This window comes from Hippopotamus amphibius, chromosome 10 (assembly GCF_030028045.1).
Source record: "Hippopotamus amphibius kiboko isolate mHipAmp2 chromosome 10, mHipAmp2.hap2, whole genome shotgun sequence".
Lineage (NCBI taxonomy): Eukaryota > Metazoa > Chordata > Mammalia > Artiodactyla > Hippopotamidae > Hippopotamus > Hippopotamus amphibius.
The window spans coordinates 105,468,101-105,489,582 of record NC_080195.1 but is presented as its reverse complement, the minus strand read 5'-3'; the positions used below and the strand labels follow the sequence as shown (position 1 = coordinate 105,489,582).

Here is a 21,482-nt window from a genome sequence, read left to right as displayed (position 1 = left end):
CCTTCTTCCATACTAGGCGTCCTGGCCACATATATCATCTCATTTAATCCTCACCTCAACCTTCCTTCCTTCCTTCCTTCCTTCCTTCCTTCCTTCCTTCACTTTCTTTCTTCTTTCTTTCTTTCTTTCTTTTTCTTTCTTTCTTTCTTTCTTTCTTTCTTTCTTTCTTTCTTTCTTTCTTTCTTTCTTTCTTTCTTTCTTTTAGATCTTTATTGGAGTATATTTGCTTTACAATGCTGTGTTAGTTTCTGCTATACAACAAAGTGAATCAGCTGTATTTATACATATATCCCCACATCCCCTCCCTCTTGAGCCTCCCTCCCATCCTATCCCACCCCCCTATCCTCCTTATCCCCCCCTCTATGTCATCACCAAGCACCGAGTTGATCTCCCTGTGCTTCACCTCAAACTTTCAATGAAATATTGCTGTCCCCTCTATATAGATAAGGAAACAGAGGATCATAAAGTTTAAATAATAATGTTCAATATCCTTTCCTAACCTACAATGGAATATAATCTACAAAAAAATAATAACTGAATCACTACATCATATACCTGAAACTAATGCAATATTGTAAATCAACTAACGACAATAAATAAAAAATTTAAAAGTAATAATGTTCCAGAAGGTAGCAGAATAGAGATTTGAACCAAAGTCTGTGTTCCACTGTCCTCATGGGGTAGAATTTGTATGTTCGCTTTGCTGAAACTAAACACCAACAATAATGGCTTCTCTCTATTCTTAATTCCCTATGAATCACTGGCTTTCAAAGAGCTCTCCCAGGTGCTCTCCCATCTCGAAACCTTTGCTCCAGCAATTTTCTTAATTGCTTGTGTTGTTGCTTGATCCCGTGAACCACCTGAGAAGCTAGATGATGCGTGTGTCAGGACCGCATGAGGTGAGAAAGGAGGAAACATTTATCCATCAGCTCACATCCTCCATCAGCCAAAGAATCATCCCATGAAGCATCATTGCCCTTTTCTCTCATATCCGACTACTCACATCCAGCCATTCTTTCAGGCCCAGATCAAGCACCTCTCCAGAGACTTCTCCAGCTTCCCTGCCAAAATGTAGTCATACGTTTTCTGGATCTCCTACATATTTTCTTTGTATCTCCCTTCAAACATTTCCCACCCCTTTCATATTATAACTTCCTTGAAGACAAGAATGATGACCTTTATCTCTCTTGTTGCTTAAAGCTTCTGGCACAATGCAGGAGTGGAGAAAGGCTTCACTAGATGAATAATAAACCAATGAATACATTTTCCTAGGGAGGTGCTCTCTTTAATATATTGGATAATCTGTACCTGGGTAATTATAAATCAAATGCTCTAGCTTTCTAATGTTTTTAAGTAGCAAAACTTTTCTCCCTCACCACCATCCATCTGATTTCTCCCGTAGTGAGCCCATATCAGTTCATGTAACAGAATGTTTTTTATATATTTATTTGCTTTTAACATTTGAAAAAAAATGAACTAGGACTTCCCTGGTGGCACAGTGGTTAAAAATCTGCCTGCCAGTTGGGAGTGGGATTGTCATATATACATTACTAACAAGAAAAAAAATATCAAATTGTACACTTTAAATATATGCAGTTTATTGTATGTCAATTGTATCTCAATACAATTTCTTAAAATAAATAAATAAATAAATGCAGGCAGCAGCTTTACCTGCTTTCCTGAGTGACAAATCAAAACAAACAAAAAAAAGAATCTGCCTGCCAAAGCAGGGGACACCGGTTCAAGCCCTGGTCCAAGAGGATCCCACATGCCATGGAGCAGCTAAGCCCGTGCACCACAATTACTGAGCCCACGTGCTGCAACTACTGAAGTCTGTGCACCTAGAGCCCATGCTCCACAATGAAAGAAGCCTGTGCACCACAACGAGGAGTAGTCCCCGTTCGCCACAACCAGAGAGAAAGCCTGCGTGCATCAATGAAGACCCATCGCAGCCTAAATAAACAAATAAATAAATAAAATTTAAAGATGAACTAAAAAAGAGAAAACAGGAGTACATCTTTGGGTTTTTTTATTGACGTATAGTTGATTTACCATGTTGTGTTAGTTTCTGGTGTACAACAAAGTGATTCAGTTTTATATATATATATATACACACACACATATATACATTCTTTTTCATATTCTTTTCCCTTGTAGGTTATTACAAGATATTGAGTATAGCTCCCTGTGTTATACAGTAAGACCTTGCTGTTTATCTGTTTTGCATATAGGAGTTTATATCTGTTAATCACAACCTCCTAATTTATTTCCCCCTCCCCTTTCCCCTTTGGTAACCATACGTTTGTATGATGTTACTTGGGGGGGCGGGGGCCTGCCGCATGGCATGGGGGATCTTAGTTCCCTGACCAGGGATCGAATGCACACCCCCTGCATTGGAAGCATGGAGTCTTAATCACTGGACTGCCAGGGAAGTCCCTGGTAACCGTAAGTTTGTTTTCTATGTGTGTGAGTCTGTTTCTGTTTTGTAAATAAGTTCGTTTGTATCATATTTTAGTGCTGCCTTTGGCGGCACATATACTAAGATTGGATCATATTTTAGATTCCACAGATAAGTGGTATCATATGATCTTTGTCTTTCTCTGTCTGACTTACTTCACACAGTATAATAGTCTCTAGGCAGGACTACATCTTTGGAGTTGAAATGAGCTCACTTTCTCTTTGGAACAACCACTATAGGACAATTTTTATACTAATTCAGGCATTTGCCATAAGTAACAATTCATTGGGCCAAAATGAGTGGAACAAATCACGATAGTAAAAGCTTCAAGGAGTCTCCAAGCTCTACACTTAATCCATTCAATTTCCTGCTAAAGTAGAATTTCTTGCATTACTGTCAGCCCTTCAGGTCAGCATAGAGCAGCAGTCTCCTTCATTTCGTCTGGGAACTTTCCACTTTGGAAGCCCCAAAACAACAGCCAGCAGTCACCAAGGCAGGTTCTCTCCCGCTGTGTGGTTCATGAAATTGGTAGGCCGTCAGCTTCCTTCTGGTTACCATGGAAATGACCAGGGCCCCTGGCCCTCTGAAAACGGAAAAGAACAGCAAGTGCAAGAACAGGCATTCCACCCGTCCTGCCTTGCAGATTAAACCAGCTGTCAAGCCAGAGTGAAGGATCAGGCAGAGATCCGGGGAGTGGAGGAGCCAGCCTCGCAGTGGAACTCTGAGATGTAAGTCATTTCACTGTTCTTCTTTTTTGAAAAGCATTACACTGTCTAGCTTAACAGTATTAAAAAGTATTAAAAAGTGTCTAGCTTTTTAATACCTTTTTAATTTCTGCTACATGGCAGGAAAGTTCTGTGATGGCTGCAAGAGCCACCATCGGCGCCACCTTCTTCTTGCAGTGTTTGCGTTTCCTGAATATCACGCACACTTATGAGTCACTTTCACCGTGAAATACTCCTTTGAGCTTCCAGGCGTATGAATTGCTCTTTACTGAGATTCTGCCTTTAAAAGGAAATGTTTTCAGTCCATTAAGCAAAGAATGAAATGGTCTTCTCGTTAGTCCCTCAATAGATAAACTCACTTAGGTTAATATTATATAACAGATATCTCCGTGGAATCTGGGCTTCCTGTTTCTATTTTTAAAATCTGGCTAAAATAAAGTAAAAAAAGAAAACAAACAGAAAAATCCGGCTATATTTTCCTGTTGGTCTTTAATGTTAAATAACAACTGTTAAATGAAATGAGATGTGTGTCATATATCTTTTCCTTATCGTGAACGCAAGCAAAACTAGGAACTCTCAGAACATTGGCTTTTATTGTTTCTTCTCTCTGTTTTTATCTGATGGTATTATTTTTACTGTTTATTTGCACACGATTCATTAGAAAACATAGGCAGACAAGAAGAAACCAAATTTAGATGACCATCAACGTTTGGGTTGGTTAACTTTTTTAAAAAACTCATCCTTATATTCAAAAGTGAAACAGACACGATAAATGCTGGAGGAACAGGCAACGTGATGGGAATGTTCTGGTCAAAACCAATAATCCTTACACAGTTCTGTATATATTTCATTGTTTAATAAATATATTTTGGGGCAGTTTCTTAACAGTAAGTGTGTTGGTGTATATTGAGGAAAGGAAATGTTTCAAAAGAATTATGCATAATATTTATAAAAACCTGTCCTTAAAAACTACCAAAAATATCAGACCTCGTTCGCTTGAAATTTTTTTTAATGAAAAGGATGACCTTTTCGAAGTTTTTTACTGTTATTTTTATACCAAATAATTCAATGTAATGCATTATTTAAAAATAATGTTTGAAAGGAAAAAAGTATTTCTCATCATGTTTTTGACAGAAATTGGGCAATTTTCTGAAAATAATAGATTCAACACAGTATCTATGGAAATGAATACTTTTCGACAGTTGACTTAGAGCTCCCAATTTTCTTTTTCACATCAATATTTTTATTGCTCGAACCTAGTATATGATCCACTTTTAAAATCCAAGGTCCACAGAATTCCATGGTGGTCCAGTGGTTAGGACTCAGTGCTCTCATTGCCAAGGGCCTGGGTTCGATCCCTGGTCAGGGAACTAAGATCCCATAAGCTGTGTGGCGCGACCGAAAAAAAACTAAAAAATTCAGGGTCCAGTGGATCGGGTCTCTGTGTGAATGGAGAGAAAAGATAAACCATACAGTTCCGTGGGTATGTGATCAAGAGGCCAGACATGCTGAGATGGGGTTGGAGCACCAAAGATCTAATTGGCTGAGTATATGCCAAGCCATTCACAGGAAAGGCTTGAGGGGTTTGCAACCACTGCTTAACTAACTCTCCCAAGAACCTCTGTTGACTAGATAGGTGCAGTAGCTACACATTTTAGTTGAGACCTCCCACCAGCTTGCTCTCTGAGAGTCCTTGTCCCCCATTCCACGACTATGTTAACAGAAGCAGCATTCAACCAATGTTGTCCTTATGTAAAAATCTAATTTACAAGTATTTATTTTTAGTGTTCTGATGCTTGTGCATGACAGAACTCACTTCATCCCTTTTGTTTCCCGTTCGTCTAGCTTGAGGGTTCTATCCACACTTGAGGTTAAGGCCACAGAGTCTTGTAATAGAATCCGAGGCATGAAACGTCACGTGAGTAGGAACTTGACCCTGGGGTGGACAGTAACACTGTAATTTCCACTGTGAATCCCTAGAGTATACTTGGCTGTTTGGGTTCAAATCTCGGTTGTTTCCTTCTGGCTCTGTGACCTGACCATGCTGTTTAACCTCTCTGTGTCTCCATTTTCTGATATGAAAGGGGGACCGTGATATCTACCTTAAGATTGTTGCAGGGATTAAATGATACAAAACCTGTAAAACTCTTTGAACAGTACCTGGTACAAAAGGAGCACTTATGAAATATTATTATTAACCATTAAAAAGCACGTGTAATTCCTAATTTCAGTCATTTTTCAACACATATGTAACTCCCACATTTCCTATTTCAAAGTACATTGCCTCTCATTGATGACCATTTTCTATGTTTAGCTAGTTTAGCCCTGGGAACACAGGGCTGAGGGGCAGTAAAGGTTTGTGTAGTAAGATGTTAATACAATAACATCTGTTCTTTATCTAGTAGTATGAATTCTCTGGGGAGTCGATAGTTGAATATTCGACAAGTTAAGTTTGAGGTGTCTGTTGGATATTCAGGTAGATCTGTCAAGTAAGATGCTGGATAATATTGAAATCCAGGGCTTAGCATGCAATTCCCAAGGGAGTCAACATAGGTAGAGAAGAGAGCCAGGCTCTGAGTGAGGGGCGTGCAACACTGTCAGGGAAGAAGAGAGGATGCCAGCCAGATATTGAGAAGGACTGGCCATTGAGGTAGCAAGAAAAACAGGGGCATGTGGTGCCAAGGAAGAACAGAAAGGTCTTTGCTCAGGAAGGAGGGAGGAGGTAACCATGTCAAATGCTGGTGAGAACTCAAGCAAAATGAGATGAGGAAATTAACCATTGGCTTTGGCATGCTGGGGGACGGGAGTCATTAGGAACCTGACGACAATCGTTCAGTGGAGTAACCCAAGGGACAGCCTGATCAAAGTGGCTTAAAAATCTAACATAAACAGGCACTGGGCTCTCTGTATGATTATAGATTTGCTTGCAGAAGCTTGGGTTTTAATTTCTTTTATGGCTAGCTGATGTGGACCTATAAGAGGTTTGAGGCAGGCAAGAACTGTCATCCACGAACCTAGCTTCCTAAAGATTTGTGAAAGATGTGAAGACAGTTTAAGAGATGAGGGTGGTTTCTTAGCAGATGAGAAATAGAAGACACTCCTGACATAGCGGGCAACATACACACACGCACAAAAGAAGACAATATACATACATACACACACACCCCCACACACACACCCCCACACACCCATCAGGACTTGCTCTAACAATATTCCCTGATGCTCCTCCTTTCCAGTTTTGATCCATTTCCCATAAAAGGAGCACTTCTCATTTGCATCTCTGAATTGCCTAGTCTCCAAGGTCCTTAAGGAAGCCCGGGTCTTCTCTGTGGCCAAGAGCTTCACAGGATTCCTTTGGAGTCGTGCCTGGTCACCACTGCGTGGATACGCAGTTTAGCCCAAATCGTGTTACCCAGATTATCCACTGGAGCTCTGCTCTGTCACAGAAATAATCTTCAATGAGTCATCATGAGGTCAGAAGGCATTCTTTTCAAATAAAGTTCTTATTTTAGAATATTTTAGACTTACAAAAAATCAGTGAAGTTAGCACAGAGAGTTCCCATATACCCTGCACCCCGTCTCTAATATTATTAACATCTTACATTACTAATCTGTCACAATTAATGAACCAATATTGATACATTATTATTATTAACTAATATCCATCTTTTATTCAGATTTTCTTAGATACCTAATGTTCTTTTTTCTGTTCCAGGATCCCATATTACCTTTCATTGTAGGCATGTAAAAACCCTTAAAAATCTTCCAAGGATGTAACAAGGTTCAAATTGCCTTTGGTTCCAATATTTGTAACTAAAACCACTAAAGGAAAAATTTAACTCTTACCTTTCTAAAATCTAATCGTTGAATACAGATGAAAGGAAAAAGCTTAAGGCTTACATCTTAAGGAAATAGTTTAAGGTATTTTATGGGCTGTGATAGTGTACAACTGTAAGTGGAAAACCTGAGTCCCTTTTTATTGTTCTGGAAGCAGGTAATTAAAATATTTAAGGTCTGCCAGCATTTTTTTTTCTCATCTCCTAGCAAAGGGATTACTCTGACTTATTTTCCTTGGCAACCTCACACTCATATAATAGAGGCCCAGTAATTTGAGCAAAGCTCTCCCCAAGTTAGTTTTACAAGACTGGGTGCTTAAATGTTAGACTGTGGGAAAGTCTGCATCAGGGGTTATTACAATCCCTCAACCGAGAGCAATTAGGGCGATGGTTTCTGATGCCCACAAATATCTGTGAGATCAATATATACTAACTCTGCTCATGTTTCCCTTAAGCCTGGGGAAGTGAGGAGTGTGGAGTTAGGTTGAAGGACAGTGATCTGGGGCCCTGACTTGGGGCTCATGATCCCCATTCTAGGTGAGTGTGTTTCACCCTGTGTCCCCATCGGATTCACAGAAAAGTTCCAAGGCAACTGCAGACTTAGATGATGCTCACTGGTAAAGTCATGAGAGGTTGAGGATGCCTCATGGGACTTTTGCCAGATGTCATTTGATGACCTTCAAGGAGACTCACAGCAAGGCATAGGATATTGAGTTTAGTTGCCCACCATCTCACTAATAAAGAAAATCTCCCTTCACTTCCTCTGTCACGGCTGAGCCATATGCTGAAATTCCTGCTGAAGAAGAAAAAGATGGATTTTGCTTGCTGATCTGACCATGTGATACACTCCATAATTCTAGGAGATAGATAAAAGGTAAAAGAGGAAGTAAAGGATTAATAACACACATCTCTGACTTAGCTAATAAAGGGGTTCACTTGGATAATACAAATATTTACTGAGTGCCTGTATGTGTCAGGCACTAAGGACTGGAAAAACCACAGTCAACGAGAAGACCTGGACTTTGTCACATCAGAAACCTGACTTACACAACATACCAACAGCAATGGGTCCAGCATCCAACAGGCAAACTCGTGAGTGAAATCAACATTCAATCAAGCTCCATGGTTTCAAAACATAAAATGTCTGCTTTTCAGTTAGTTCTTAATTATCTTAGTCTAGACGCACACTTTTGAGCACTTTAGTTCATTTCTATCATTAACTACATTTAATCTGAAAGCAGTAATCCAATTGATACTTGAAGAGATCCTGGCTCCACCAACCAGTGGGCACAAATGAGGCTAAACTGACACTAATTGCTTGCATTTGGTTGGCTTGTGCTCCCACCTACCTGACACAGGTCCTTGCCTCCTTCCCACTGCAGTGTCTACACAAGAGAGTCTCCTCTAATCACTTTTTGGGGTCCCCGGGAGTGCCTTACCTGTATTCACAAATGGTCCTTTCATGTGCCTCTGTTCCCAGTTGCCACTGGATGTTGACCGCCCACCCCCATACCACTTCCATGGGGCTCCCTGTTGATGTGCTGCCCGGAGAGCAATGTCCAGGGACATCCCAGTCTGTCCTCCAGGAGGGGCTAAGTGATGCTGCCTGCCCCTCATCCCTCACTATGCCAGAGCTGGGCTGCCCCCAGTGCAGAAGTGGGGAGAATGACTCTGTCCCCGGCTCAGTGCCATATTTTCTTACCTGGGCAGGGGCCGCTGTGCCCCACATCTCAGAGTTCTTGAGAGCCACCCATGCAGTATCTGCCTACAACTCCACTGGACTCAGCTCAAGGCTCTGGGTTAAGAAGAGACAAGTGCTATTCCGTCCCTCCACTCATCCCTGCCCCCAGACTCTCACACATCATCTTTACTCTTCCTTCGTTTTTGCTCAATAATTCCACATATGCAAATAACCACCTAGATACAGGCATCCCCTGAACTCATGAGATATGTCCAGATGCATCTCTTTAGGCTGAGCTGGGTCCAATACAGGGTGACTACTCTATGACAGCTCTGAGCTTGGTACTACAGGAGAATAGAAAGGAGCTTAGCACATAGTTTCCCTAAGAGCTCACGGTCCAGTCTAGTGAGGATAATAAGACCCATGAAACAAGTAGTGAACACTGTGGGGCTGTGAATAAACAGGGGCTAGTGTGTTTGGTCCAAAAGCAGTTTAATGTGGGTGGTTTTGTTTCCCCATAATTTCTGTATTTCTTTGCTATCACTCTAACAAATTCCCACAAACACAGTGGCTGAAAACAACACAAATTTATTCTCTTGCGTTTCTGGAGGTCAGAAGTCCAAAATCAGTCTAGACTGGCCTAAATTCAATCTTTCTGGAGACTTCAGGGAAGAATCCATTCCTTGTCTCTTCCAGCTTCTGGTGACTCCAGGCATTCCTCGGCTGACGGCTGCACCACTCCAGTCTCTGCTTCTGTTGTCACTTTCTCTTCTCTGTCTCCTCCTGCGTCCCTCTTAGACGGACCTTTGTGATTACGTTGGGTCTACCCAAATAATCCCCGATAATTCCCCATCTCAAGATCTTGAACTTAATCACGCCTGTAAAATCCGCCTTGCTTTGTAAGGTAACATTCACAGGTTCTAGGGATGAGGCTGTGGACCTCTTTATTCTGCCCAGCACAATATCCAGCAAGCACAGTAGGAGACCAGAAACAAAGTGTTCTCATCATAGCCCACACTCCTGCTGTCCTGTAAACATTTTACACACACACACATTTAGATTAGTGGAAATGGGAATTGGACAGTTATTTCCTTTTTTCAGACTTGCTCACTAATAATTTCAAGGCCTCCCATTCTCCAGAATTCACAGGAGGACATTTTGTAAATGAGATTCAAGGAAAAAATGATACAAAAATGTCTTTTTGTTTTATGCTGAGCCTGTCTCCATGCAAATTTTCAGTGCAAGCAGTGCATTAAATGAACCATTACTTTAGATTTTGGGGGAGGTAGCTTTTGGGATGCCCTGATATCCCAAATATTCCTGTTATCACTATAATTCCGACATTACAAAATATCATGGTTTATGAATAGTACTATAGTACTCTCGGTATTATCATTGCTTATGAGTAGTGATAATAGTACTTATGAACAGGACTAATAGACTATATGTTACAACATGCATCTTGCTTTACTCTTATAAACCTTGTCTGGTAGGTATTATCATCCTCATGCCAGACCGAGAGAAATGACTCAGAAAAGCTCTTTGACCCAAAAATATCCAGTGAGTGTAACAATCACAAAAACTCTTCAGGTGTTCCCTGAAGACCTGAATTGCATGCTTGAAATTAATTTTGCCTAAATTCCAACTTACGGAGACAGGAACTTGTGCTTCCTCTTTTCCTAGATGAGGAAATCTATCAGACAATAGCAAATAGTTTAGGTCTTACTATATAAATCAGATCAGAAACTGATCCCATCAGAATCGCAGTGAACCCAGTCTCCTGCCTCTCACCATGAACTATGTGAACCTCCACGAGAGGGAAGTGAATTTCATCAACAGAGACTACAAAGCGGTGACTTCAGAATCACTTGGAAGGGCGTGTGAAAATTCAGCGGCTCGTACCAGGGACGGGAGTGTGACGTTGTGGAATGTGAAGAGGAGAGAAAAGACAACACTTGTCCCAGGAAGAAAACACAGGGAAGAAACACAAATTAACTTCACTTTCAACATTATAAGCTTTGAAATTTTAAACAACGACTATCATTTCTCTTCTCCGTATCATCTTACGTAATGTTTATCTCTGACCTGCCTCCCACAGTGCACTTGCGGAACAAAGCCAAGGAAAAGGAAAAAGCTAAAAATCCTTTTTTTCAAAAAATCCTTCACAAGGTCCTCTGCCTAAAGCCTTCATCCAGCATCTCCGAGAGCATCTCATCCACATAATACAGAGTAGCCAATGTTCCCTCCCTGGCCTCCACGGGAAGCGTGATTGCACAGCCACAAAACAAGTGGGAACTGGCCTGAGAACAGGTGACCGTGCAATTCTGGGTTCCAGAAAGGAGTCTCCACCCTACGCTTCTCCCTTACTTCTATTTAACCCTCGCTATCGCTCCAGCAAGGGGCAAGGTAGGGATAAGGCTTAAAGTGCAATCCCCTTGGGCAAGAATGCGTTTATTTAAATCTGTATTAAGGCTTAACCAAATGGTATTGGATCCCTATATGAGAGTGGGGGGTTGTTTTTGTTTTTATTTTTGGCTGCATTGTGTATTCGTTGCTGCCCGCGGGCTTTCTCTATTTGTGGCGAGCGGGAGCTACTCTGTTGCAGTGCAGGGGCTCGGTGGCTTCTCTTGTTGAGGAGCAGGGGCTCTAGGCACATGGGCTTCAGTAGTTGTGGCACGCAGACTGCGTATTTGTGGTGCATGGATTTAGTTGCTCTGCAGCATGTGGGATCTTCCTGGACCAGGGCTGGAACCCGTGTCCCCCCCATTGACAGGCGGATTCTTAACCACTGCACCACCAGGGAAGTCCGAGAGTGGGTTTTTAACACCGGGCATCTGGAAAGAGTGGATGAGGGGATGGTCAAGGAATTAAGGTGAAGGCACAGCAAGGGGACAGCAGGGCAGGGTCCTCGACCTCATTCCCATCTCCTCAGTCCCTCTCTCTTATCCCCTCTACCCTCTTGAGGATTCCAGATATTGAAATACATTTATGTGGAGAGCCTGGAGTTAGAAGGAGTCAGCAAATGGAGAGAGAGAAACCTTCAAAGAAAGTACCAAAGAAAAGTGTTTTGTTACTTAGAACTCATTGTCGTTTGGTCTCTGCTCCTCTCATTCAATCTCCACCCGGCACCTCCATGAACTTCCTTAAGCACAGATCTACAGGGATCTCCCCACTTACAAACCTTCAGCACCTCAATTTTGCCTCTTGCGAGGACCTCCAAAGGGAGGGTGTATGTCAAAGGGAGTACACAGTTCAGTGGGGTAGAGCTGAAAATACTCAAGCTTCCATTTTCACTTTTTGTCTGAAATATTTAACATTCTACTCTTTGTGTATTGTTTACAATGTAGATAATATGTGTGGTATTTCTAATACCTTTATCAATTAAAAATTATACCTATTGGGGAGGGGTTTTACTGATGGGATGAAGATCAGACAAGTTTGGAGACCAAAATGCTTAGCTTGGCTGGCACAGTCCCTGCCTCGTTCCCAGCCTCATGGCCCCGAGACACACCAAGTACTCTAGTCTGAGATTTTGCTCAAGTGACTCTTCTATCTGCAGCACCTCACCTTTCCTCACCCCAATCCCTCTCTTCTCAGTCCAGAGAGCACCCTCTTTGGGGGAATCTTTCCCATTCTTCCTGCCCAACACTTGATCTGTGGCTTTAATAAGCACTCACCATTCAGATCACCTTACAGTCAGCTGCCCAGCTGTTTGTTCCTAGAGTACATGCGATGTTCCTTGGGCAACCCATTAGGCCCCTGGGGTGAGCCAAGCCATCTTACTGCTGTCCGTATCATCAGGCAGTGGGCTCCCTTTTGATAAAATACATTCCAAGAGTGTGGGTACATATCTTACTTTGTGGGATGCTCCCAAGATTCCAAATTGTCTCCTTTTCTGAAATTCCTCTCATTTTCATCACCTCCAAATCTTCAAGGGTCTTTGCATGGACACACTCTGGGAATTGCCTTGCTCCCCAAGTCCTTCTTCCAAGTGTGTTTCTTGGGATGCCCAGACACTGGATGTTTTCTGCCTTTCTTCCCCATGCTGCCCTTCAGATTTATATTTCAGACTGTCTGCTTCCTGCTGGAGCATCTCATCAGTGTCTGGTCTCTTACTTCTCCAGTTTCTTCAATTGAGTCTTTTCCTTAATTGTCTTTGCACTTTAAAAAAAAATCACTTCTAATTTCAAATTAAACTTACATCTGAATTAAAATTTGAAATCACTCTTGATTTTTAGTTTCTGTGAGGATTTGGAGAGGGTCACTCTATTTTCTCACAATCATATATCTTGTCTTTTGTGTTAAGACTATAGAATTCAAAACATCATTCTTCATGACATTTCAAATCTGTTTCAGGCCAATGGTCCAAAAGCTGTCCTCCCACTGACACACTATCTCCTTACTAGTAATATCTTCTTATAAACAAAACTAGTCCAGTTTGAAACATTCCTTTTGGAGCCAAGTATAAACATTATCTAAATTTTGGGTGTAATCCTAGATTGAGAAGGAATCTGTGTGGAATTTGTTTTGAAGTAACTGATGTCTGTATCTGCTCAATTCAGAAGTCTTTGCTTTCATGCAGCTAGCTGCTAGTATTAATTGCTCTTAGGATTTCTCCAACTGCAATATAAAAATAATATTTGAACAGAGTCTGAATAGGAGCTCTGGTTTCTAAAAATGTTCAGTGATTCAACGATCAAAGATTTAATGGTGATACATTATTTTCAGCATCTTGCCTGAAAAGTGTAGGTGGACTGACACCAGCTGAGCTTTTGTCACGGTTGCATAAAGCCATTCATTGTATCTTACAACCTAAGTATGTCAGAAATTTCTAGTGTCTACCAATACCCACGTTCTCCTCTCCTCTCCTGGCACAGTGCTGGCCTTCATTTATAAGCTGCTTGCAGTCAGGTGGTACCATGTGACTGATTTCTGGCCCATGAAATGTGGGCAGAAAATACTGTGGAGGGGACTTCCCTGGTGGTCCAGTGGTTAAGACTCCACCTGCCAATGCAGGGGACACGGGTTCGGAGCAATTAAACCCGTGCACCACAACTACACCTGTGCACCACAACTACCGAGCCTGTGTGCTGCAACTACAGAAGCCCGTGTGCCTAGAGCCCATGATCCACAAGAGAAGCCACCACACTGAGAAGCCCGTGCACCACAACAAAGAGTAGCCCCCGCTCTTCACAACTAGAGAAAGCCTGTGCACAGCAATGAAGACCCAACATAGCCAAAAATAAATTTAAAAAAAAAAAAAAAGAGAAAGAGAGAGAAAAAAGACTCTCTGCTTCCACTTCAGGGGGCGCAGTTTCAATCCCTGGTCGAGAACTAAGATCCTGCATGCTGCGAGGTGGCACTAAAAAAAAAAAATTACCGTGGAGGACCTGAGAGCCTTAGAAGTTGGCATAAAAATAAATAACTAAATAAATAAAGCCTGAGTCCCTGAATGACTGTGTGGATCAGAGCACACCCTCCCTACCTCCACCCCCTTTAATGGCATTAGACTGTAATGTAAGGGAGGAATTAACATTTACCCTAGTTTCACTGTGCATTTGTTTATTTGTGGGCAGATTCCAGCATGGCATAAGGAGAAAGGGCACAAATACATCCCACGTCCCCTGCCCTTCCCTACGGCGCTGCCCCTAGGGGTGTGGAGGGGGCTCATATGAGGACACAGCAGGCAAATCTCAATGATGGAGCACACAAAAAGCTGGGCTGCTGAGGAAATAAATCAGAGCAAGTCAGAGGGTTCCAGCCCCACAGGACCCCTCCACTGCCCCTTTCCACTGCCACTCCTGCCAACTTCATATCCTGTCAGTCTCTCTATCCTACTTTTGGATTTTTAAAATTCTGGTCACTCTATGCTAATTACATAGGTAATTTTCCTTTCATTTTTCCCACTCAAGAAATAGTCCTCTAAGCAGATATTACCTCCTCTGTGAACTTAGCCACTCCCAGGCAGTCCTAGGTGCAGACTTAATATCCCATACAAATTGTTATTGTAATTTTACCACATTACTCTGTGATCGTTGGTTCCAGTGTGTTTTGACTGGGGTATAACCCCTTGATGGAGCTCCTGTTAGCTTTATTTCCTCCACCTTTAGCACAGTGCCAGCACAAAGCAAGCACTCAACAAATGTGTATTGAGTGAATGAAAAAAGCATAGTTTACCAAATGTCAAAGTACCAAGACACTTTTAACTGCTTGTTATAGAAATCCTAATTCAGATTGGCATGAGTAGGGAAAAGAACTTGGCTCATATATTTTTAAAAAATCAAGGAAGAATGGCAGGCATGGCTTGATCTGGGTGCTGGAAAAAAGATTGTTAGGAATGTCTCTCCATTTCTTGTCTCTGTTTTCCTCTGTGCTGGCTTCATTCTCAAGCTCACCCCTTCTGGACACGAGGCAGTTACCAATAGATCCATATTTCCCTTTTGCAAGCTGAGGAACCCCCAGAGAAAAAAGTCTTTTCCCAACAGTGCCACCCCTACCATGGGCAGAGGCAGATCAAGGGGCAGGGGCAAGGTGATGTATTCATTGCCCACAAATGAATAGATACGTAGTGAAAGTAGGGTGAAGGAGAGCCTTAAAAAACTAAAAATAGATCTACCATACAATCCAGCCATCCCACTCCTAGGCATACATGTGGAGAAAACCATAATTTTAAGAGATACATGCACCCCAATGTTCATTGCAGCACTATTTGCAATAGCCAAGACATGGAAGCAACCTAAATGTTCATCAACAGAGGAATGGATAAAGAAGGTGTGGTATATATATACAATGGAATATTACTCAGCCATAAAAAAGAACAAGTAATGCCATTTGCAGGAACATGGATGGACCTAGAGATTGTCATACTGAGCGAAGTATGTCAGAGAAAGACAAATATCATATGATATTGCTTATATGTGGAATCTAAAAAACAGGTACAAATGAATTTATTTATAAAACAGAAGTAGAGTCACAGATGTAGAAAACAAACTTACGGTTACCAGGGGTAAGGAGGAGGGAGGGATAAAGTGGGAGATTGGGATTGACATATACACACTACTCTATATAAAATAGATAACTAATAAGGCCCTATTGTATAGCACAAGGAACACTACTCAATACTCTGTAATGGTCTATACAGGAAAAGAATCTAAAAAAAGAGTGGATATATGTATATGTATAACTGATTCACTTTGCTGTACACCTGAAACTAACACACCACTGTAAATCAACTACACTCCAATAAAAATTAAAAAAATATAAAAAGGAGAAAAATGTTCCAACTAGCATCTCTGTGGAAACCCCATCAACTGGTTACCAGGGATACTTGTCCCACCCTGTACCCTTTCATGAGGCTTCATGCATCTGGCCTCCTTGTTCTGGCCTTCAAGGTCCTTGATGTCCAGAAGGCAGAGGCCCCCCTGAGGTCCAGCCAGGGCCTTGACTTCTGGGAAGTTGCTCACAAATTCCTTTGAGGTCTCCAGTTCCACTCCTTCCAGGAAATCCATGTCCTTTTCCATTCTAACCCCATGTCTTCTTCCATGCGTGCCTCTGAATGGTATCAGCACCTAACAGAGAGGTAGACACTTTTGTCACCAGCTTCCAGCTGATGTAGAGATGCCCTTCCTCCCTGAGATCAGGGCAGGCCATTGGTACTAGTTCTGGGATGACAGGGTTACTGGGACATGAAGTCCTAGAAACCTCCAGTGGAATCTGGGACAGGTGAACATCTAAAATTATCTTGTAATTAATAAATTATGCACTGTTTCTTACTAAGTGGGGTACTTATCACCACATTCTAACGCAATTTAAAACTCTTAAGCCTCTCATTCAAGGAGAATTCTGGCTCTCTGTGTTTCTCAAAGCTCTTCCTTTTACTGCAAAACGAACTAATGAATAAAGCCTTTGAGAAAACCCTGTGCCAACTTCAAAATAAACACAAAACGCTATCAAACGGCTTATCCAGTCTCCCGAATGGACTTTAGCCTACCTCTCTGCTATGATCCTGCACCTGTATGTACATTCAGGAGAGCCTTTCTCAGTCAGCCTTACTTCCTGCTCTTCCTCTTTTGCATATGAGCCCTGGGGCAGGGTCCAGGTCTTGTTCATTGTTGTTTCTTCAGCTTGGCCTTACCTGACTCCTGCCTTTGTCCCCTTCTCCCTCCCCACTCTCGGAGCCCCTGGTCCTCATACGCAGGCCTGACCCACCTTTGACTCTGGAAGCAGAATCAAGTCCCAATGAATATAAGCTCACTCTTATTCTGGGCTGTATCCCCCCGGGCTAGCAAAGTGCCTTCCCAACGAGTATGTGTTGAATGAATGAATAACATTATGATTGCTATGAACCAATGTCTCACCTTCTGTTCAAGTCTACTTGGCTAAGCTGATTTTTAATCTCCCAGCACTCACTCCAGCCACCTGCTGATGGACTTATGCTGCCCACCTGTGCACCCGACCCCAGCAATTTTAGCTCTGCCCCCCTTGGAGTTCACATTGACTTACTCTGCCATCTTGTAGCCTCATCTTACTCCCTAAGGGGTGCAGGTGTGCCAGGCATCTTTCCTGCTGTCACCGTCTTCTTTAAACACGTTTCACTCCCTGGACTGACCTTCCAACCATCCCTCCTCACCACTCTTCCTGCAGGGGCCATCACGAGCTCTGAACTCTTCTATCCAGAGGTCTCACTCGCAGTATCTTGCCATGCCCACCACCACTGAACTGTATCGTTTGGTCTGTCTCTTCAGTCATCAGCCGACTCAGGGGAAATTTACTTATTTTTGCAAAACTGAAATCTGGTGCTCTATTTCATAATGTGTCTCAGTCCAATCACACCGTAAAAGAAAACCACACATCTATTACACACCACGCACTATAGGGAATTTTCCCCCAGACTGGACACCAGTGTTGCTCTTTTTTATTTTCTTTAAGAACTTTTATTGAGATACAATTGACATACAATAAACTGCATATATTGAAAGTGTACAATTTGATATTTTTTTTCTTATTAGTAATGTGTATATGGCAATCCTGATCTCCCAATTCATCCCCCCCACCCCCGCTTTCCCCACTTGGTGTCCATATGTTTGTTCTCTACATCTGTGTCTCTATTTCTGCCTTGCAAACCGGTTGATTTGTACCATTTTTCTATATTCTGCATAGTGTTGCTCTTTAAGCATGCATTCCTACCTTATTTAGGTCATTTAACAGTGCTTATACATTGCTTCATTTTGGAGCCCTATAGTAAGTTATTTAATAAAATCAGATCATAAAATTTGTTCTGGGAAAGGAGATAAATCAGGATCATTGTGATTAATTGGTGTGTGATTAATCTTTTCATTATCTAGTAATACAGTTAAAATGGATTCTAATACTGGTCTAGGAGACCAGGAAAAGTATGAGTTGTCCTATACACAGATTAATATGATCGAGGGGAGCATGTTTGTCTAGTTAGAAATTGAAGTTTACCATTAATTAAATGTTTCACCAGTATTCATGCTGGGTTAACAGGTAGCACTTGGGTAGCTGATTCCAACAAGGAACTGTTTGTCTCCTGAATTCCAGGAAGTCAGATATTGAGGGGGAGGAGAGAACATGCCTGTTTAGGGGGTAGACAGGTACTCATTACCCGTAACGGGAAGCTTGGAGGATGGGATGTGCACACTAAAATCATTCCAAATCCCTGCCCACAGACAGGCTGCAGTAGGTCTCCTCTCCGGCATCTGCTCTTGCTTACTTGTTGGCGTGTTAGTCTTACTACCAGCAGACATCACCGGGAGTTTTACAGCTCAGGTGAGCAGAGTTCAGGGGGTTGGCTGCTGCCTCCCGGGAGGCTCTAAGAGCATCCCCTGCCCTTGGGCTCCTAGCGTGGTCTGCCTCTGTTAGCATTGCAGGAGAGAAAAGTTTACGAGCGGTTATTTAGGGGGCTCCTTCCGGAAGCTGCACGGTTCCAATGAGAGGCTGTGATTACAAAGCTGCATATTTTCTTTCAGGCGCGCGCCAGTGCATCGGCTCCTGAAAGGGAAACCCGCGGGTCCACGCTGAGGCGAGAATGCCACCGCCTTCTGGCCGCAGCCTCCTTCTGATCGGCGCGCTGGGCATCTTTGCGCTCGACTGCTTCACGAGAGCTCAGAAGAACAGCACGCTGATTTTCACCAAGGAAAACACCATTCGGAAGTGCAGCTGCTCTGCAGACATCCGGGACTGTGACTACAGTTTGGCCAACCTGATGTGCAGCTGTAAAACCGTCCTGCCTTTCGCAGTCGAGCAAACCAGCTACAGTGACCATCTGACTATCTGGTTCACAGACGCATCTGCACTGGGGCTCCTGTTGAACTTCACGCGGGTCCAGGACCTGAAGCTTTCTCTGTGCAGTACCAACGCTCTCCCCACCGAGTACCTGGCTATCTGCGGTCTGAAGAGGCTTCGAGTCAGCACCGAGGCCAGGCATCCCTCCCCAGAACAGAGTTTACTCATCCACGACGGTGGGGAGAGCGAACCCAGCGAGAAGCCCATGTTGTTACACCAAGGCTGGCAAACCTGTATGTACATCTCCTTCCTAGATATGGCGCTTTTCAACAGGGAGTCATCCTTAAAATCGTATAGTGTTGCGAACTCTGCCAGCGTCGCCAACAACTTCCCCTACTTTTCCTACTTTGAAACCTTCCCAATTCTAAGCGACCAAAGCTATGTCGTCACATTCATTTACTAACACTGTAGCTGCGTCCAGCCTCCGGGAACTCTGGCGCCTTATGGATCGTTTGGACAAGGAGTCTGTGAACAAGGTCATGGGTATTCCTACCCTCAACTTCGCTTCACCCCCCCGGCCCGCATTCTGCCATTCTGCCAGCCCTCTCTGCTCCGCCCTTGCCCAACCATGGGAAAACAAAATAAAAAGAATTAAAAAACCTGCTTGATTCAGTCCAGAAACATGTGTTGAGGGCCAGCTAAAGGTTAGCTAGGTCCTTGCTACTGGGGGCGGGCAGAGAAATGTCAGATCAGAAATGGAAAGAGAAGCACACCCCAGGGACTGCTTAGCAGAGCTCCTCAGAGAGGATGACCCCCAAGAAAGGCATCTTCCTTCAAAACAATGCCTTACATTTTTTTTTTCTTCATTGTGTTTGATGGGCTGGAATCCCCCTAAGTAGAGAATGATAGACTTCAGCGGTTTCAGATCTGTGAGCCCCCACAAAATGATTAGGTTCTCTTAGACTGGTTAATTTCCAAACATCTTGTTAAGAACATTCACATTGAGAAGGGGGAGTCTCGTGAGGGATACAGAAATAAGAACTGGAAGTCACAAAAACCAAGTGCCTTGGGTTTTTTGCTTACCACAAGGCCAAAACCCAGGGAAAGTTTTCCTCTTCCAGCCCTCCTTTTCACTTCCTTCTCTTGCCTTGCATCCTTCTGTCTTTCGCCCTCCTGTATCACTTCCCCATTTCTCCTCCTACTGTCTTCATCTCCCCCCTCCTCCTTCTCCTGCTCCAGAAATCGGAACTTAGATTAATGCCATTAGAACTATGTGTGACTACATTAGGGGCTAGGCTGGGAGTGTAATAATCCCTTAAAACATTACTGCCGTGAGTAAATATGCCCAGATTACTAATAGATAGTTAATGAAAGAACTTTTAGGGCTCGGTCCATTTGGAAGTTTAAGACTGGAAAGTCAAGACACTTTGTATGACAGGATTAACACAAAATGGTTTTATATGCATTGATACAAGGAACTAACACAACATATTTCTATTTTAGTTAAACTGACTTGGGAATTTCCTGGCGGTCCAGTAGTTAGGAGTCCACGCTGTCACAGCTGAGGGCCCGGGTTCAATCCCTGGCCGGGGAAGTAGGATCCCATAAGCCGTGCAGTGTGGCCAAAAAAAAATTAATTAATTTTAAAATTAATTAAATAATTAATTAAGCTGACTCATCATTGTACAAAGAAAATGTTCTCTCCCAGAGACCCAGCTTACCATTAACATGGAATATAAAGAATCTGTGGTAATTATGGTATAAAAGTCTAAATTCAGAGTGCAAAGAAGTTGAAACATTACTGAATTTATGATACCATAATAAGAAATAGTTCTATTATGAGATGACAGGCTGTCTTGGAACTGATGACTTTAGATCACATTCATCACATTTTTCTCTTAACCTGAACACTGAAATAACTTGAAATGTCTACATTTGCTTAATTGGTGGGGGATTTGGCCATTTGGGCTAATTAGCATGCATCTATAATGTCAGTGTTTAAATTAGGCCAAAACTAAGACCAAAATACGAATTTCAATAGAAAAATGTAATGACCTCATTACTGACATTGTATTTGAGAGGTAAGATTAAAGTGATAGAAAAAAAACAAAGAAGAAAAAAAGGGAGAGAAAGAATGGCAAGAAGGATATAAATGAAAAGATTAATAACAAATATATTTACTGTCATTAGTTACTGAAAAGTAACAAAATGAATTTTAATAGGTTTTTATTAATAGAGTATAAAATTAACTGATGTTAGACGTTGTTTTCCATTTGGTGGCTTTTAATAGTTTCAGAGCCCTTTCACATATGTTTTAAGTGATTCTTATAAGAAATAATTGTGGGTCAATGGGACTTAAATCAATAGAAGAGGAAAGCTAATTAAGTTATAAATCAAGCCTGAGGTTGCCAGATTTCTAGACTGAGATGCAGTTCATGTTGTGCTGACAGAGGACAAATAAGGAGCAGAGAAAAATCTACAACATATACATGGAGAAACACGGCATGCGGTGCTCAGCCACAGGGTTGGGAGGACAA

General features: G+C 42.3%; 1 protein-coding gene across 1 annotated transcript; it reads left to right on the top strand.

The window, feature by feature from the left end:
• Window positions 1-3,136: 3,136 nt before the first annotated feature.
• C10H21orf62 (chromosome 10 C21orf62 homolog) lies at window positions 3,137-19,571 on the top strand. Its single transcript, XM_057697752.1, has 2 exons — window positions 3,137-3,186; window positions 18,690-19,571. The coding sequence occupies exon 2, from the start codon at window positions 18,749-18,751 to the stop codon at window positions 19,406-19,408; it is 660 nt and encodes a 219-aa protein (XP_057553735.1). The 5' UTR covers window positions 3,137-3,186; window positions 18,690-18,748; the 3' UTR covers window positions 19,409-19,571.
• Window positions 19,572-21,482: the final 1,911 nt, after the last annotated feature.

Bases quoted from the DNA above. Each gene is read 5' to 3' on its own strand.
- C10H21orf62 (XM_057697752.1), top strand. From the start codon at position 18,749: ATGCCACCGCCTTCTGGCCGCAGCCTCCTTCTGATCGGCGCGCTGGGC.